This window comes from Rhineura floridana, chromosome 12 (genome assembly GCF_030035675.1).
Source record: "Rhineura floridana isolate rRhiFlo1 chromosome 12, rRhiFlo1.hap2, whole genome shotgun sequence".
Classification (NCBI taxonomy): Eukaryota; Metazoa; Chordata; class Lepidosauria; order Squamata; family Rhineuridae; genus Rhineura; species Rhineura floridana.
This window is the reverse complement of record NC_084491.1, coordinates 13,191,471-13,209,984: the sequence shown is the minus strand read 5'-3', so window position 1 is coordinate 13,209,984 and position 18,514 is coordinate 13,191,471. Positions and strand designations below refer to the sequence as shown.

Below are 18,514 nucleotides of genomic sequence, written 5' to 3'. Positions count from 1 at the left end.
CAAATCATCCTTTCACTTCCCTCACAGTTGGGAGGTTAAACTAATGCTCTGAGCTCTTTGGAATAAAGGCAGGATAAATATATAATATATATTTTATTTTATTAAGTGGCGGTGTGTACCTGGGCCCTACACTTGGATTTCCCTTGCAGTAGGAAGCCAAGCACTGTCCTGGGAGCCCAACAGAAGTGGTGGTGGAGATTGTTCTGCTGCAAGCCATTCTAGACGTGTGCAGCCTGCTGACTTCATTCTGCCTTAAATAACCAGTGGCCCCTAAAGCAGAAGAGATAGATTGCAAAGACAGCCTCATACAGTTGTGAGGAGGTATGATGGGTACGCGTTTGAGCTGTATGATAAATGCATTTCAGTACTGAGCTGCTCCCTTCCTGCTTCCCTATTTGTAGTCTGGGGCTTGTAGTGGTTTAAGACTATTGGGTGTGTGGGTGTGTGTGGGTGTGCATGTGTGTGTACAGTACCACACTTTGCCACTCAGGTGCCCAAAGTGAGCTGCAGTTTGCAAGGTTGCTGTGCTAGAAGACCCTCTTCTATCGACCTTGATTAATAGGTCAGAAATATATGAATGTCAACAACAACAAAACTTTATTTCATGTAGCCATAGGCCTTTGCAAGGTACAAAAGAAATTTAAAATAGATGGGCAAATAAGACATCAGGAGGGCTAAAATTAGTCCAGATTTAAAAAAACCATCACAGGACATTGTAGGTCTTGATATGTCTTGCTCGCAGCTTCCTAGCTGCCAAGGCAAAGTTGGCCACTGTGACTGTTATTTGTTTGAAGTTGTCGGCTAAAAGATTGACTATGAACTCCCGGGAGCTTGTCTCTAGGTGCGAACTAATATTTTGGGCCACAAATTTCCTTCTAGGATCCTCGTACAAGGGGCAGTGTAACAGGTAATGGGTGATGTCCTCTATCCGGTTACACCCAAAAATACGTCTCCGTTCTTTGGCTGGAATTCCCAGATATCTCCCATCGAGGTATGCCGAGGGCATCATTTGGAACCTAAGTTCCGTAAATGCCCTACGCAGTTGGGCATGTGTCAAAACCTCGAAATAATGTGGTCTGGCATGATTAACCTTGAATAGGGGGAACCAGGTAGAGAAGGGGGCTACTGCAATTGCTGCCCGATCTTGACATGTGTCGTGGTCAAAGATCCAGTTCCTGAGTGCATGTGGGCTGAAGCTTAAATATTTCCCCATAGAAAGATTATAAATCTCTAATTTTGCTTGGCACAGGTGGGCCCATCCCCCGATCCTGTGTTGCTCAGACCAACAGAGTTTGGGAAGGGAGTAGTCATCCATCCTAGATAGTCTCCGCCAGTATCTTGCTGAAAGGGATAGAAGGCCAAGCTCCGCTCTGAGGTGGGCTGAAGGAGCCCCATGAGGCAGCCCCAATACCTGTCTCATGAACTTATTTTGAAGGACTTCTATTGCATGTTTTGCCGATTCCCCCCACAGTTTGCCCGGTAGAGGATTTGGGCTAAAGTTTTAGCCACAAAGACCTTAAGCACAGGGTTAACTAATTGCCCCCCTCTAGTATAAAAAAACCTTCTAATTTGGCCTGTTGATCTGGCATATGAAAGTTTGGTTGCCTCAAGCTGGTATTTCCATGAAAGTTTCTCGCTGAAGCACAGGCCCAAATATTTAAATGAATGAACCTGTTCCAGTTGGTGCCCATTGAGGACCCAGTTGGAATGAGGCCTCTTCTTACCAAAAATCATGATCTTAGTTTTGGAGTAGTTGACAGTCAGATGCTGCTCTTTACAAAAGTTACCAAGGTGGGCTAGCATCCTTTTGAGGCCAGTTTTGTTCAGGGATAGTAAGACCAGGTCATCAGCATAAAGCAATAATGAGATCTTGCGGTTCCCAACCGAAGGCAAAAAAAAGGAGGGGGAAGCCATCTCGGGGATGATATCGTTAATGTAAAAATTAAATAGAAAAGGGGCCAGGATGCAGCCTTGTTTCACTCCTCTCACGATCTGGATGGGACGAGTTAGGGTGCCTTGCAGTCCCATTCGGACCTGTAGGGTGTTGGCCTGGTGGAGAGACTGAATAAGCCAGAGCAGCCTTTTATCAATATTTGTCTGGCCCAATTTGTGCCATAACAGGTCCCTATCAATTAAGTCGAAAGCAGAGGTGAAATCTACAAAGGCCGCAAACAGAGACTTATTTGGGCCCTTGGTAGTTTTGTGTATTAGGTGCTGCAGGACAAATGCATGATCGACAGTGCTCCTACTCTTCCTGAACCCAGCTTGTTCCTCATGGAGAATGGAGTGGCTGGAGTCCCATGTGAGGAGTTTGTTTAAGAGATAACGCCCGTAGAGCTTAGATGTCACATCTAGGAGGCTAATAGATCTGTAATTGCGTGGATCTGATGCATCTCCTTTCTTAAATACGGGCACAACGATGCTGGAACGCCAACCTGGCGGGATGTCACCAGTGGAGTTAATATGTGTGAATAAAATAGCTAAGACTGGAGCCCACCAGTTGCCGTCTAGGAGGAAAACCTCAGGAGGAATCATGTCTTCACCTGGGGCCTTGCCGGGGCGAAGCGACGAAATTAACTCCCCTATGTCCGAGCTGGTTACAGGGGACCAAGGTGGAAAGGAGGGGGTGTCACCGGGTAAAACTGGGAATGAGGATGAAGTGCTTCCAAAGATGGTGCGAAAGAGAGAGACCCAAGATTCAGGAAGGATTGGGGTGACCGCCGTAAATATATGAATGTGTGTTTTCTTTTGTTTAAGAAACAGCTTTCAAACAAGGTGATCTATCAAAGATTCTATTGAATGGACAGCCTCACAGCTGGATCAAAGTGAGCAATCCTTATTGAGAAGGAAAAATATATAAAAAGACCACTCAAACCAAAGTCACCCTGAAGGCTTTCTTCTGTCTGTTCTGCCAATATCTGCATTCCAGGGTCCTTTATAAGCATTTTGCTTGTTGTTGTTGTTTTAAATAATGTTTTTGTAATGGGTCTTCTGTAAGTGGAATATCAAAAAAGGGTGGAATGTTTGTTTGAATTGCTCTGCAAATCATTCAGTACTGAACTTCCCATCATGCCATTGCTATTGAGTCTCTGAAAATAAAATCACATGTAGGAGGGGGGAATCATTTAAATATTAGATTTCTTGTTTTCAATTTCTAGCCTTGGTTCTGAGGACCTAAAGCCCCTTTTATGCCAACCGTGGGTGATACGTTTTCTGCAGATTATGGGGGGCGTCCTTAGCAAGTAAGATTCTTGAGTGGAATTTTGGTGTGCTTTATTTATTGCTATTCTACAAATAGTCTATTCTTGGGCTTTGCACTTGGAAAGATGGAGTGCTGATTGCATTGGGTGGAGTGTTTTTTGTTTTGTTTTAGTTATTCTCCCAATGTTTTTAGCTGATTTGGCTTCTGTTCCTTTTCACAGGTCGAGAGAGATTTTGAACGGGAGTATGGAAAGCTTCAGCAGTAAGTGTTCTTAACCCAGCTTGTTGCAGTGGGTGTGCCCCTTCCTAGGCTCCATTCTTGCCCTGTTTTCTTCTTTACACTTGCCTGCGTTGGTTTATTATTACACTAAGGCCCATTTCACAAATGGCAAAATTCCTACACAGAAGTCATGAAAGAGTGATTTCCATATAGGTAGTTACACTTGAATTTTGCATGTTTATGAAGCAAGGGTGGGAAACCCCCAGCCTACAGGCCTAATTAAGCCCATCACACCTCTCCATTTGGCCTGTAAGGGGCAGGTAAAGTTGCAACTGGGTTTACAGCGTATTGGTTTGTAGCTGAGCTTTGAAGCCCCGGCTATCAGCTGATGGTCAGGGCTTCAGAGCACAGCACAGGGCTGTCTACAAGCACTGGCAATCAGCTGATTATTGGTGCTTGAAGAGACCCTGCACAGCTGGAGCCCTGATAATCAGCTGCACTAGGAAGTTGCCTCCCAGAAACTCCACAGTGCAACCCAGGGGGCTGAAGGAAGCACCTTGGATTCAAAGTACTTTAAATCCAAGCTGTTTTCTGAGGAATTTCTTTTAAAAAATGATATTTTAAAGTGGAGCATTTTTTTTCTCTGCAGAAAAAGCAATCTGTATTCAAACTTCCTCCAGCACTTTGAAATACAAACTGCTTTCTCTGCAGAAGGGAAAATGCTCCAATTTTAGGAGCATTGCCCCCTCTGCAGAGATTTCAAAGGTGCTCCCGGTATCTGATGATCAGCTGATGATTTATTACAGAAATCCCCTTTGAAGGCATGCTCCCAGCATCAATCAGCTGATTGGCACTGAAAGCATGTATTCACAGAAGGTTGTTGTAATCACTGGTTGGTGACTACAGAGACCTCCTTTTGAACTTTGGCAGGTGTTAGTAATCTGAAGTAATTATGATATCAAATGGTTGACAGGTGAGTGGTCCTGCTCATTTGTCAAAGTTGGCTCACGGGCTGGAGGAGATAAGGATCTGGCCTATCTGCTGGATCCATTTTCCCACCTCTGCACATGCACTCTCTGGGAAGCTACAATTCTGTACAGCTTCCCCTCTGTAACACATGTTCATGCGGTGGTTTATGGTTAGTTGTACACAAACATGCTAAAACCTACATAAGACAAATGCCTTCTGTGTAGGAGTTTTGTAACATGAAGCAGCTCAGAGTTCCTTGCAGTTTAACCTCTGATTGGCTTTTGGACTTGAAATTGGTTTGCCCTTTTGGTGAGTCATTTCACCTTGGCTGACCTTTCTGGAATTGTCTTCTAAATTGTTACTCCTGCAAAGGCACTCCTCCCCTGCAGTCTCAATCCTGCAATCTCTCATCTGCCCCCCAGGTGTTTTGCAAGTAGTTGGCAGCAGTTTTATTTGCTTCCATCATGTTTGAGCAGCAGGAAGGAAAAACACCAGACCAAGCAAGGAACAATCAAATAGTGGCCATGGCAGAAACCATCTCCCACCTGAGCTTTCCAAATCCTGATGTTTGTGTGTCTCATTCTCTGGTACAAGAAAGCCTGTCTGTGTGTAAGACAAAGGATATACTTGTTTCCATTGCCCATTATTCGGCTCAAGCCCCTTTCCATATCAAAGATGAAAATCATTTACTGTTTTTAAGTGGTCTCTGACATACAAATAAGCTTCAGTGCCATTGTAAGCATAGATAATCAAAAATGTGAAGAAAGTTGGTTCAAGGAAAATGTGGTCCCACACTGTGATGTCCAACGTTATTACTCCATTTGAAAGTCCCATCTCTTAAAGAGACTCAGCCAAATTAAGTCCTAGTCCTTCCTTGTTTGATAGTGGATTAACAGCATCAGGTGTTCCGACATCCTCCATGACCTCTCAGTAATCTCATATAATTCCAACTTCAATATTCAGTTTGTTCTTTCAGATCTCAGTTCTAAAGAGGGTGTGCACCAAATAATATGGGCTGGGGCATCTTAAGTGTGTCCCCAAATGCATTGCTAAGTGTGCTGCTAAATGCACACTTAGTGTCCTACTTTGCACAATGCCAAGGTGAGGCAGAGGAGCTGCCTAAATAATTGAGGGAGACGGCAAGGGAGGTTTCCAGCTTGATTGACAGGAAGGAGGACAAAACACACTCTGCGCAGTCCCCTCACTCTCTGGTCACCCCAAACTGGCCAGCTTGCTAAGAGCATTAGAAGATAATGGTTTAAATCAGGTGTGGGGAACTGTTAGCCTTCCAGATGTTGCTGAACTACAACTCCTGTCAGCCTCAGCAAGTATTGCCAATGACCAGACATGATGGGAGTTGACATCTGGAGGGTCAAAGGCTCCCCACACCTGATCTAACTAAACTGGGAGCTCTCTTGCTTCTTTTACACTTTAGATAGTTTTCTCCTAGCTTGGCCTGGCCTGAACGGAATCATGGTCTCTCTCATGAGGGATTTTATTTCACTACTATGTCAGACTCTTGCTAGTCTGTGACTCTGTCCCAGGGATGGGGAACCTTGTTGGGCCAAATCTTTTTCTTATCCACCCCACCAGGCCAACTTTAACAGGTGGGCAGGAACACCTATCTGTCAATTATCTGATGTCATATGGAGTTGGTGTCAGTCATCTTAATCATTTTTATATATGTTTTATATTTGGTTGTATATGCTGCTGTACACCGTCATGTTATATTGCATGAATGGGTGGTATAAATAAATAAATAAATAAATAAGGGTCTGCCGCTCTGTAACCAAGCGGAATTGAACTCCCCATGTACCAGCTGATGCACAGGGGTTTCAGTCCTGCTTTCTGTAGGGTTGAGCATGTCAGCAGGAGTTCAGTCCTGCTTTCTGCAGCTGTGTCTCTACTTGCCCCGTACTTGATGTTACATATGACCAGATGTGGAGCAGCTGAGTGTGGTTTCAGAAAAAATGGCCTTGCTGGCAAAATGGGAAGGCCTGGGAATGTCTCTGAATATCAGTCACTAGTCACTTGGATCCTCCTTCCAGGTTTTCCTATTAAGCATCAAGCTGGCCACAGTGAGAACAAGATGCTGGTCTAGATGGACCTTTGATCTAATCTAGCAGGGTTGCTCTTATGTTTTCAGTAGCTAAAAGAGTGAAGAAAGGTGGAGGAAAGGGTGGGGGGAGAAAGAGGCATTGGCTGAGGGCAGTGTCCAATGAATGTGCCCTGTCAGCGCAAGGATTTCCACTTGCACAGTGTGACTTCTTCCCTCCTCCTGTGCCCTCCTCAAATCTGCTCCAGAGGTGGGGGAACCCCTAGAACATATTTAGATTGGGCATGGAGGGAGAAAGGGGGAGTCCCATTGCACAATTGGAAATCCTTGCGCAGATCCTTAGAGTTATTTTGGATACATCTATATGAAGCCGCTGGGTGCGGTCATCAGGAGTTTTGGAGTGCGTTGTCACCAGTACGCTGATGACACGCAACTTTATTTCTCCTTTTCATCTTCCTCAGGTGAGGCTGTTAACGTACTAAACCGTTGCCTGGCCGCGATAATGGATTGGATGGGAGCTAACAGACTGAAGCTTAATCCAGACAAGACCGAGACGCTGTTAGTGAGTGCCTTCTCTGCCCAGATGGTGGATGTTCACCCTGTTCTGGATGGGGTTACACTCCCCTTGAAAGAACAGGTTCGTAGCTTGGGAGTTCTTTTCGACCCTTCCCTGTCTCTTGAGGCTCAGGTAGCCTCAGTGGCACGGAATGCTTTCTACCATCTTTGATTGGTAGCCCAGCTACGTCCCTATCTGGACAGTGACGACCTCGTCTCAGTCGTTCATGCTCTGGTAACTTCTAGATTGGACTATTGCAATGCGCTCTGCGTTGGGCTGCCCTTGAAGACAGTTCGGAAACTACAGTTAGTCCAGAATGCACCGGCCAGATTGTTGACGCGGACCAGAAGTTCCGCTCATATAACACCTGTTCTGGCCCGTCTGCACTGGCTTCCTATTTGTTTCCGGGCTAAATTCAAAGTGCTGGTTTTGACCTATAAAGCCTTACACGGCATGGGACCGCAATACCTGGTGGAGCGCCTCTCCCAATATGAAACTACCCGTACACTGCGCTCAACATCTAAGGCCCTCCTCCGAGTACCATCCCATCGAGAAGCTCGGAGGGTGGTGACTAGAACTAGGGCCTTTTCGGTTGTGGCCCCCGAATTGTGGAACAGTCTCCCCGATGAGGTGCGCCTGGCGCCGACGCTGCAATCTTTTTGGCGCCAGGTGAAAACCTTTTTATATTCCCAGGCATTTTAATGTGTACTATTAATATTTATTGATGTATTTTGCTGCTGTTTTGATTTTTGTTTACGTCTGTTTGGTTTGATTCCATTGTATTATTGTATGTATATATTTTCTGATTGTTTTATTGTTATGTACACCGCCCAGAGAGCCCTTGGGCTTAGGGCGGTATATAAATTAAATTAAATTAAATAAATAAATAAATAAATAAATAAATACAGCTTCCTAAGATTCCTGGATCTACAGCACAGCCTGACATCCCCTTGACATCCTCATCTCCTTGATAACTTAGAAGTGTGCTGTATCATCCATCAGACTCTTTAATCATGTCTGCTTCTCCCTGTTTTTAAACTTACTCAAGCTTGGTAATTAAATCCACAAAAGTTACTAGCCCCGTACAAATTGTTGCTAACCTATGTTAATCTTTTCTGGCTCTTTGATTAAAAAAAAAAGGATGAAAAGGACAGACTTCCCTTTTTATAAACACTAATGTGCTTGGCTGCTCAGAGATGATTCGTACTTAAAACAGGCGGCCAATAAATGTCAGCTGGCAAGCATGACTTCCCCTATATCTTTTCCCCACTAGCTAGCCTTCTTTATTGGCCCCCGTCAGCTCTTCTGTGTTGCAGGCTGGAATCAACCACTGCCCCCACTGTTTCCATCCCTACTCCTTCCAAGTCATCTGCAGGTTGTCCTATAGTCTCTCATCACACACAAGAGTCAAACCAAAACTCAATTTACTATTTTAGGCTGGAAGATCAGACTAAGAAGCTGCAGAAGGACATGAAGAAAAGTACAGATGCAGACCTAGGTAGGTAATGTGAAAGCATTAACTGGAGCTAAGCCTACAGGGATCTTTTTCTAGGTTTTATGCTGGACATACATTGTGGAGCTGTAAACTTATCTGCAGTCCCTTGACTTTTCTCAGTAGTCAGAATGTTTCCTTTTACATAAAGATTCTGTAAGCTGTGTTCTACCAATGAACTAGTATGAATGTATAGCAAATCCTTTTTGTTTGGCTGTAAGGAAAAATTATTAAGGGTGTTCCTTGCTGATGCTCAGCTTTGTTTGGCTTGGCCAGGGACAAAGTGATAAGCGTAGGAAGCAGTGAGCAAGCTGGATCTCTCTCTCACACACACAGCTGTTACTGACACAGCTGTTTTGCTTCTGAGATTTCAGAGAGAAACATCTGGCCTCCAGATATTCATTTTCTGTGCATTGGCCCCTTGCATCTGTACTCCTATGATGTCTTTAGTAGGAACCCCATTCAACCACATATCCAACACTGAATTCAGACAAACATGGGTAAGAAAAGGAGACTAAGCAAGCTGAAGGTAGAGGCTTGTGGGAAATGAAATTACTTATCATAGAGCATGGTCAAGTAGTCTCAGAATGACTAAGACAACAGTGGATATTTTGCCATGGCTGCTGTTTATAGGAACAAAAATGAGGCTTCTCATTCCTATGAACCCCTAAATCCTCAGTTCACCACCCCCGCTCTTTGGGAAACAGTGGCCCTCATGCAGAAAATAACAGGTTTCCTGAAGACTGAAACTGTGAAAATCTGAAAGTTTTCTGGGAAGAAAAAATAACAGATTTGTGGTTGGCTAAATGGTCTTAATCTGTAATCTACCTGTTATCTGAATGTGAATAGCAGAGTTATAAAATGCCTGGCAAGTGCAGCATTCAGTCCCAAGGGGCAGCTAATGGTCTGAAAGGTAAGATCTCTCTCTCTCTCTCTCTCTCTCTCTCTCTGCTTGCAACTATGCAACAGGGATGAATCTTATAATTTATATAATTTTTATTCATATTTTTTTCTCAATACAGAATTCATGTTTGCATAGTATAGAATTTGGATTTCCTTTTGCCTTTGAATATCCTTAAGCAGTGGTAAGAGCAGCAGAGCTAAGTCATATATAATGATGATGATGATGATGATGTCATATACCAGGAATAGGTGAACCTGTGGGCCACCAAAGGTCACTAGACTACTCCCATCATCCAAGACCATTGGCCATGCTTTCCCGGCTTGTAGGAGTTGGACTCCAGTAACATCTGGAGGGTCACAGGTTCCTTCATACCTGACTTACACAAGGATGGTTCTAAGTGTGTAGAGCTTACAGATGGGCTGGGAGAATCAAACTTGCTCTGTCCTAGTCTGACGTTTACAGATCACATTACAATAGAGGACCCCAAACAAATACATCTCAGAGTACATAGAACCAGTTGCTTGAGCGTACCCCAGTATGATTATTTAGACTGAAGCTGCAATTTTTGGGCTCTGTCTGCATCAAACGCCCCAACATCAGGTGGTTTGGGGCAGGCATGCTCTAGGAGTCCAGGGAAGTCACAATCCCCATCACTCATAGGTACTACACCAAGGGTGGCTAAACTGTGCCTCTCCAGAAGTTGCTGCACTACAACTCCCATCTGCTCATGGCCAATGGTCAAGGGTATTTGTAGGGGCACAGGCTAGCCACTCCTGCCCTACACGTTTAGTCCTATCTGCATAGTGTTTTAATTTGGAAGTAACTCAAAATTTAATTCTTTATGCTTGCAGTGTTCATATGTGCAGAGGCATGCCCATGCACACAAAGCACAAATGGTCCAGATCAATTCAAACCTTTTTTTAAAAAAAGTCCCCATTGTTAAGATTCTTCTAGTAAGATTTTCCTTGCAGAGAATTCCTCTCCTCTCCCTTTCAGTGGGCGTTTTATATGGATCACTTCAAGCCCCAGAGGATCTGTGGGAGGACTCTCTCTTTCTCTCTTTTCCCCTCCCCCTTCAGCTTTGTGGCATCATCACAAATTAGCTCATGCTCTGTCTAGATAGCAAGAGATGATTTTGCATTTTAAGGCATGTCATCCTGAATTATGGACTTGAGGGTACCTATTTCTTTGTTTTGCCTGTCCCTCCTACTGGTGAGTGGAAGCTGGGACAAACCCAGCCCTGGTTGGATGCTGTTTGGCAAATTTAATTACACATTCAGGCCCTCTGGAGGATCCTGCCTCCATCCCCCAGTAACTGTGAGTGCTGATATTTAGTTGGATTGAACTACTGATGCACCTTTCCTAGGTCCATCATAAGCCTGGCAAAGTATCAGCTGTGTTCTGTTCCTCACCACCACCTCCAGTGCTGTCGTTTTTCTACTGTGTGATTGTTTACTCCACCAGTGCTGTCATGTTGGACTTCTTCAGCTTTGGGTCAGAACTCCAGCTTCTGCTACAAGTAGATTTGTTCCTCCATGCTGAATAGGTATTGTGTGCATAAGAAGTAGCATATACTTCTGCAGTTAGATTGGCATATACTTCACTAGCAGCACACACATGAAGGAACACCATTGCTGCGAAGTGATCTGTGAATTTGAGAAACGAACTCTGTGTTGTGCCTGTGTGTAGAGATGGTCTCCAAAGCTTTAGTGCTTTTGCACAAATTCCTTTTTGTTTTCCAAATCAGCCAGTGGCACTTTCAAACATCTCTTCTGCAGTTCTTTCATCCTTTCTCCTAGTTCCTTTGGTTATCTTCCTTCTTTAGCTCTTAATTTCCTACTACTCTTGTTTTTAAAAAAAAGCTAATTCTTACATATAATTTACAGGTTTCAAAGTTCATTGCAGAAATCTTTCTTCCTCCACCCTGTTAGTTGTAGTTACAAAGAGCGGAGGATTCAGCCCACTTTCTGTATGCTCCTTATGTCTTTCTAGACATTCTATTAAAAGCCAGTGTTATTTTTACTTGCTGAAACAGTGGCTGTGAAAGGACATTTTTACCTTGATGGTGATGTTATATATGTATTTTTAATTATATTTTAATGAGCCCTTCACACCAAGAGGATCCCTGGGTAATGTGCACCAGCCATTGAAATACAGTATCTTGTATCATATGTATTAAAACCATAAAACAGTGTAACTGCAAAATATATAGGCAAAAACAGACCTCAGCTCACCCCTCCTTAAATGCCTGATGGAACAAAAAATGTCTTAACCTCTCAAGGAAAAGCACTTTGTAGGCCTTATTAGTGTATAGTAGCACTGTGCATTGCCATCCTGATTAGATACACTATAGAGGCACAGTTTATATTTATTTTATTGCATTTATATTCTGCTTTTTCTCCATGGAGCTCATGTTTCTCCTCTTCCATCCTCCTTTTTTTTACCCTTATAACAACTCTATGGGATAGGTTACACTAACAGGGCATGAATGGCCCAAGGTCACTCAGACAGAGTGGGGATTTGAACCTAGATCTCTCCAGTCCTAGTCCAAACTCTAACCCAGGAATGGCTAACCTGTGGCCCTCCAGATGATGTTGGACACAACTCCCATCATCCATGACCATTGACCCTGCTAGTTGGAGTGGAAGGGTGATGGAGTTCAACAACATCTGGAGAGCCTCAGGTTAGCCACTCCTGCTTTGACCACCATGCCACACTGACTGTTACTAAATATGGTTGATGACAGATGTAAACTTAAAATGATAATTCTAAAAATGTGGTTGTTAAATTAGAATGAGATGTAATTAGAGTGATGTAGTCACATGGTTCTCTCTCTGAACAGACTAGGTCTTAAAAACTATTTGCTGTCATCAGTTGCCATCTTTATCTCAAGAGTCTGCATTTCCTTTTTGGAGATGTGCCCCTCCCTGCACTAGAAAACACTGGGTGTGGGTTTGCTAGGAGTGCAAAAAAGTTATCATTAAACATGCACCACGTGGAGTCAGTGTGGCATCGCTCAGCATGGGAAATTAAATTAACTTCCTGTGAAGGATGCTTACACAAACCAGCTGACATCAGTAAGGGAAGGGCCATACCTCAGTGGATAGAGCATCTGCTTTGCATGCAGAAACTCCTAGGTTCAGTCCCTGGCATCTCCAGGTAGGGCTGGGGGAGAGTTCCTGCCTGAAACCCTGGAGAGCTGCTGCCAGTCAGTTTGGATAGTACCAATGGTCTGACTCAGTATAAGGCAGCTTCCTGTGTTCCCATGTAGAAATAACTACAACTGGGAATTGAACCCAAGTTCAGGTAACTTCACTGCTGCTTCTCTGTCTACTTCTGGAAGGAGACATTCTCCTGCCCTTAGTCTGGTCCTTTCCCCACAACTGGATCTACTTAAATTGTACAGTACTACACATATTTTTATTGGAAGTAAAATCCCACTGTGTTCAGTGGGGCTTACTCCCAGGTGAGTGTGCATAGAAACCTTTGCTTTACTTTCATTATCTTGTCACAGCTGCCAATGGATAATTTTTGTAAAACTACTGGGAAGCTGCGAAAGCTTAATAGGCTGCGATTTGTTTCATTTTGAAAAAGCTGTAGTGAAACTAAGCAGTGCTTAACAGCCTTTGAGAAAAAGGCAGGCTCTGAGCGTCTAGCCAGCCCATGTCTATTTTGAAGAGAGCCTTATTTCTGAGTATTATAAATGCTGCATTTAAATGGTATGGACTTTACATATAAGCTATTATCTCGGCGTTTACACAAATTCATTAATAGCTCTTCTTCCAAGCCATCAGTTAGTGTTCCTGGAAGGTTTCCCATTAGCATTTTAGGCACTCTGGAGTGTCTGTTCTTTGTGTTTCAGTTTATTCTGTAGATGCAAAATAATGAATGAGTTCCTGGAAAGCTGGATTATGAAGCACTTGACCCACTGCCAGAGTGTATTTGACAGTACCAGCCTTGGAACAATGAGATCTGGGTTCGAGTACCAGCTCTCATGGTGGCTCTAGGCAAGTAATGATGTCTCAGCCTTAGTTCCGCATTAGGCAAATGGGAGCACTTACTAACAACTTATCTCCCAGGGTGGCTGTGAGAATGAATGAATGAACACAACAATTTGCATACTGAAAAAGGTTATAAAGTGAGAGGGTTATTTATGCAGCACGCTGACTGAGACCCCCTGCTATGGATCAAGAAGTCCCCAGTTCAGATTGTGCCATGAATGTAGTAGGTGGTCTTAGGCAAGTCATTCTTTTTTTGTTTTTTAGTCTCAGTCCTGCATCTGTGTTATGAGTATAATCATGCAGATATCCTTTATAGGGCGATTGTAAGGGTTACGACAAGGTGATGTGTGTCAAATACTCTGAACCTTGTTGACTGCAAATGTAATAAATATAAGCATTATGCAAATGCTGTTGTGTTGTTGATATGATGATCAGATGTCAAATTTTGCCCACAGACATGCTAAGTCTGCTTCCATACGGCAGGCTTCTTTTATAGCTTGCCATTCCCACCAAGACAGTTCATCATGCCCCAAGTTAGAAGTACAACATGCAGAACAAAGTAATATCTTCTCTAGGGACTTGGCAGCATTCAAACACACTCAACAGTAGCTATGTGTGATGCAAACAAATCAGCAATCAATCAAGTGGGAAAGTATATATTCATTAGACAATGTGGTAGACAACCTAGTGTTCTCCAAGTATGCTGGACTACAACTTGAGGGGTAGGCAACCTAGTGGTGTTCTCCCAAGGGTCCCCAGCAGCACTAGCCAACATGTCCGATGATCAGGGATGATGGAAATTGTAGTCTATACCACGGGTTGCCATACTGTGTTCCATGGACCACCTGTGGCCCGTGATCTTCATTCTGGTGGTCTGCAGCATGTCTGTGGATTTTGTGGTTTAAAATGGGAGATGGCACATTCATCACATTAAATATTCATATTGATTTTTATTGTATTTTTTTGCTTTTATTTCTTGTTGTATTATAATTTTGTTGTATTATAATTTGAATTTTATGGAATACCATAAAATACAAGAAATAAAAGAAGAAATAAAAGAGGGTAAGTAGCTCCCATTTATTTCATTATTTAATTGAATTAAAGCAGCTCAGAGCAATAAGTAATAAGGGCAGCCTAAGGTCACCCTGAGCTAGGAGCCAAATCCTGAAAGGACCTATATCTTAGGAGACAGATCCTAGGAGAAGGAAGCCTATAGAAAGCTAGTTTTCAACACCACCCTAGCAGGAAAGCTTCAGGGGACACTGTAAACAAGGCTAAATTCCAGTCGGAGAGAAGGGGAAAAAGGAAACTCCATCAATACATTCAGGGAGAGAGTCAGCTCAGTCTTTGCTGAAAAGGGCAGCTTTAACCATCCTTAAACACAACCACAAGCTCTGTTTCCCTAGATTAAAGAAAGGTCGGGCTGTTCTAGGTGGGAAAACAACAAACAAAAAAAGACTCGACTGGAAGTCACAGCCCCTTGCTTACATTAAAAGCAGCCAAAAGCTAGTCTAGTTTGTCCAGGCCAGAGTGCAGGGCACCACTTAAAACTACAGGGGAACTTGCACTGATAAAAGTGGTTGTTGTCAGCAAATAAAATAAAAATAGAGTAAAAGCTAGTTAACCTTTCTTAGTACCACTAGTCAAAGTCCTTAAACAGCCCCGCCCCTCGCTAAGGAAGGAAGCCTGCCTTCCTGCCTTCCAAGGAAGGAAGCCTGAGATAATCCTAAAGAGTTAAGCCCCAGCTGATAGTTGAGCCATCAGCCTCAATTAACACATCATTGGCTGGCAGCAGTAGCTGGAAGGGACCAGCCACACATATAAATTCAGAGCACCCTAGCGAGGGAGCCTCCTCCATGAGCTAGAGGGAGCCCCCAGCTGACAAAGCGTCAAGGTGAGTTAAGCAGCAGGGCGAGGAGGCCAGGCCCCCACCACTCTGCCTGTCTGTTCCCTGACCTCAACTAAACCGCAGTTTCCAACCCATTGACGTAATAAACCTTAAACAAAACTATGCAGGTAAGAAGCCAGCAGGGGTGTGGGGGCTTTCCAGTGTTTTGCACTGCCTGCAGCATGTACGACTATCTGCCTGTTGGACAGAAGTCGTGGGTGTGCTCTCGGTGCAGTGAGCTCCTGGTTCTCTGGGTACGACTTCATTTCCTTGAGGCCAAGGTGGCTGACCTGGAAAAGCTGAGAGAGACAGAGAGGTGTGTGGAGGAGGCCTTCAGGGACGTTATGGCTGTGTCCCACTCCAAGGATGATAGCTCTTCTGCTATCATGGACAACGATGGTCTCAGGGAAGGAGAGCATCCAGCTGAGGAAGAGGGAAACGATCCCTTAGAAGGGACCCATTCCTTGGGGGATGAGCAGCTATCCTCTCGTGCCGAGGATATATCTCCAGGGGGTGGAGGGATCCTTGTAGTGGGTGATTCGATCATTAGGAACATAGACAGTGGGGTATGTGATGGGAGTGCAGACTGCAAGGTGTTTTGCCTGCCTGGTGCGAAGGTTACGGATATCGCCCGTCATTTAGATAGTTTGGTAGACAGTGCTGGGAAGGAGTCAGTGGTCATGGTGCACGTTGGCACCAACGACATGGGGAAATGCAGCCGTGAGGTCCTGGAAGTAAAATTGAGGTTGCTAGGTAGGATGCTGAAAGCCAGGACCTCCAAGGTGGCTTTCTCTGAAATGCTACCGGTTCCACGCGCAGGACCAGCCAGACAGGCCCAGCTTTGCAGTCTCAATGTGTGGATGAGACGATGGTGTCGGGTGGAAGGGTTTGGATTTGTTAGGCACTGGGGAACATTTTGGGACAGGCTGGGCCTGTACAAAAGGGACGGGCTCCACTTGAACCAGAATGGAACCAGACTGCTGGCACTTAAAATTAAAAAGGTGACACAGCAGCTTTTAAACTAACTGTGGGGGAAAACCCAACAGGAGCTGAGGAAGGTCTGGTTCGGATAAACCTCCCCCCTGGGATAAAGACCAAAGGAATGATGAAATTTTAAAAGAGGTAGGCCTAGGAGTAGGCATTGTGAGAGCAGGGGCACAGGATATAAATTCAGAAGGGCAAAATTACCACAGGCCAAACCACAAGTGCCAAAGACAGTTGAAGAGAGACACTGCTTACAAGTGTCTGTACGCTAATGCTAGGAGCCTCCGAACCAAGATGGGAGAACTGGAGTGCTTGGTCTTAGAGAAGAGCATTGATATAGTGAGCATAACAGAGACCTGGTGGAATGGAGAAAACCAGTGGGATACGGTTATCCCTGGATATAACTATATTGGAAGGACGGGGAAGGGCGTATTGGCGGCGGAGTCGCTCTATACGTGAAAGAAGGCATTGAATCCAGCAAGCTCGAAACCCCAAAAGAGGCGGACTCCTCCACAGAATCGTTGTGGGTGGTGATACCATGCCCCAGGAGGGATTTAATACTGGGAATGATCTATCGTCCCCCTGATCAAAATGCTCAGGGAGACCTTGAGATGAGATATGAAATTGAGGAAGCATCCAAACTAGGAAATGTAGTAGTAATGGGTGACTTCAACTACCCAGACATAGACTGGCCGCATATGTGTTCCAGTCATGACAAAGAAGCAAAATTTCTAGATATTCTAAATGACTATTCCCTAGACCAGTTGGTCATGGAACTGACCAGAGGGACGGCAACCCTGGACTTAATCCTCAGTGGGGACCCGGACCTGGTGCGAGATGTGTTGTTGAACCGATTGGGAGCAGTGACCATAGTGCTATTAAATTAAACATACATGTAAATGGCCAATTGCCTAGAAAATCCAACACGGTCACATTTGACTTCAAAAGAGGACACTTCACAAAAATGAGGGGATTGGTAAAAAGAAAGCTGAAAAACAAAGTCCAGAGGGTCACATCACTCGAAAATGCTTGGAAGTTGTTTAAAAACACTATATTAGAAGCTCAACTGGAGTGCATACCGCAGATCAGAAAAGGTACCGCCAGGGCCAAGAAAATGCCAGCATGGTTAATGAGCAAAGTCAAGGAAGCTCTTAGAGGCAAAAGTCTTCCTTCAGAAAATGGAAGTCTTGTCTGAATGAAGAAAATAAAAAAGAACACAAACTCTGGCAAAAGAAATGCAAGAAGACTATAAGGGATGCTAAAAAAGAATTTGAGGAGCACATTGCTAAGAACATAAAATTCTATAAATACATTCAAAGCAGGAGACCATCTAGGGAGGCGATTGGACCCTTGGATGATAAGGGAGTCAAAGGTGTACTAAAGAACGATAAGGAGATTGCAGAGAAGCTAAATGAATTCTTTGCATCTGTCTTCACAGTGGAAGATATAGGGCAGATCCTTGAACCTGAACTAACATTTGCAGGAAGGGATTCTGAGGAACTGAGACAAATAGTGGTAACGAGAGAGGAAGTTCTAGGCTTAATGGACAATATAAAAACTGACAAATCACCAGGCCCGGATGACATCCACCCGAGAGTTCTCAAAGAACTCAAATGTGAAATTGCTGATCTGCTAACTAAAATATGTAACTTGTCCCTCGGGTCCTCCTCCGTGCCTGAGGACTGGAAAGCGGCAAATGTAACGCCAATCTTCAAAAAGGTATCCAGAGGGGATCCTGGAAATTACAGGCCAGTTAGCTTAACTTCTGTCCCTGGAAAACTGGTAGAAAGTATTTTTAAAGTTAGATTAACTAAGCACATAGAAGAATAAGCCTTGCTGAAGCAGAGCCAGCATGGCTTCTGCAAGGGAAAGTCCTGTCTCAGTAACCTATTAGAATTCTTTGAGAGTATCAACAAGCATATAGATAGAGGTGATCCAGTGGACATAGTGTACTTAGACTTTCAAAAAGCGTTTGACAAGGTACCTCACCAAAGACTTCTGAGGAAGCGTAGCAGTCATGGAATAAGAGGAGAGGTCCTCTTGTGGATAAGGAATTGGTTAAGAAGCAGAAAGCAGAGAGTAGGAATAAATGGACGGTTCTCCCAATGTAGGGCTGTAGAAAGTGGAGTCCCTCAAGGATCAGTATTGGGACCTGTACTTTTCAACTTGTTCATTAATGACCTAGAATTAGGAGTGAGCAGTGAAGTGGCCAAGTTTGCTGACGACACTAAATTGTTCAGGGT

The 18,514-nt window shown here is 44.1% G+C and overlaps 1 protein-coding gene across 10 annotated transcripts in view; it reads left to right on the top strand.

Annotated features, from left to right (window-relative positions):
• Positions 1 to 18,514, top strand: part of BIN3 (bridging integrator 3) — a 173,941-nt gene that overhangs the window by 81,917 nt on the left and 73,510 nt on the right. For 9 of the 10 annotated variants that reach the window (XR_009758752.1, XM_061593416.1, XM_061593412.1 and 6 more), the window contains 2 exons: positions 3,423 to 3,463; positions 8,439 to 8,500. Coding sequence is in view for 9 of the 10 variants with exons in the window: in XM_061593416.1 (XP_061449400.1) it covers positions 3,423 to 3,463; positions 8,439 to 8,500 (103 nt within the window). In the remaining variant the exon portion in view is untranslated. Of the gene's footprint in view, positions 1 to 3,158; positions 3,243 to 3,422; positions 3,464 to 8,438; positions 8,501 to 18,514 lie in introns of those variants that run through there. The other variant, XM_061593410.1, reaches the window with a different exon arrangement.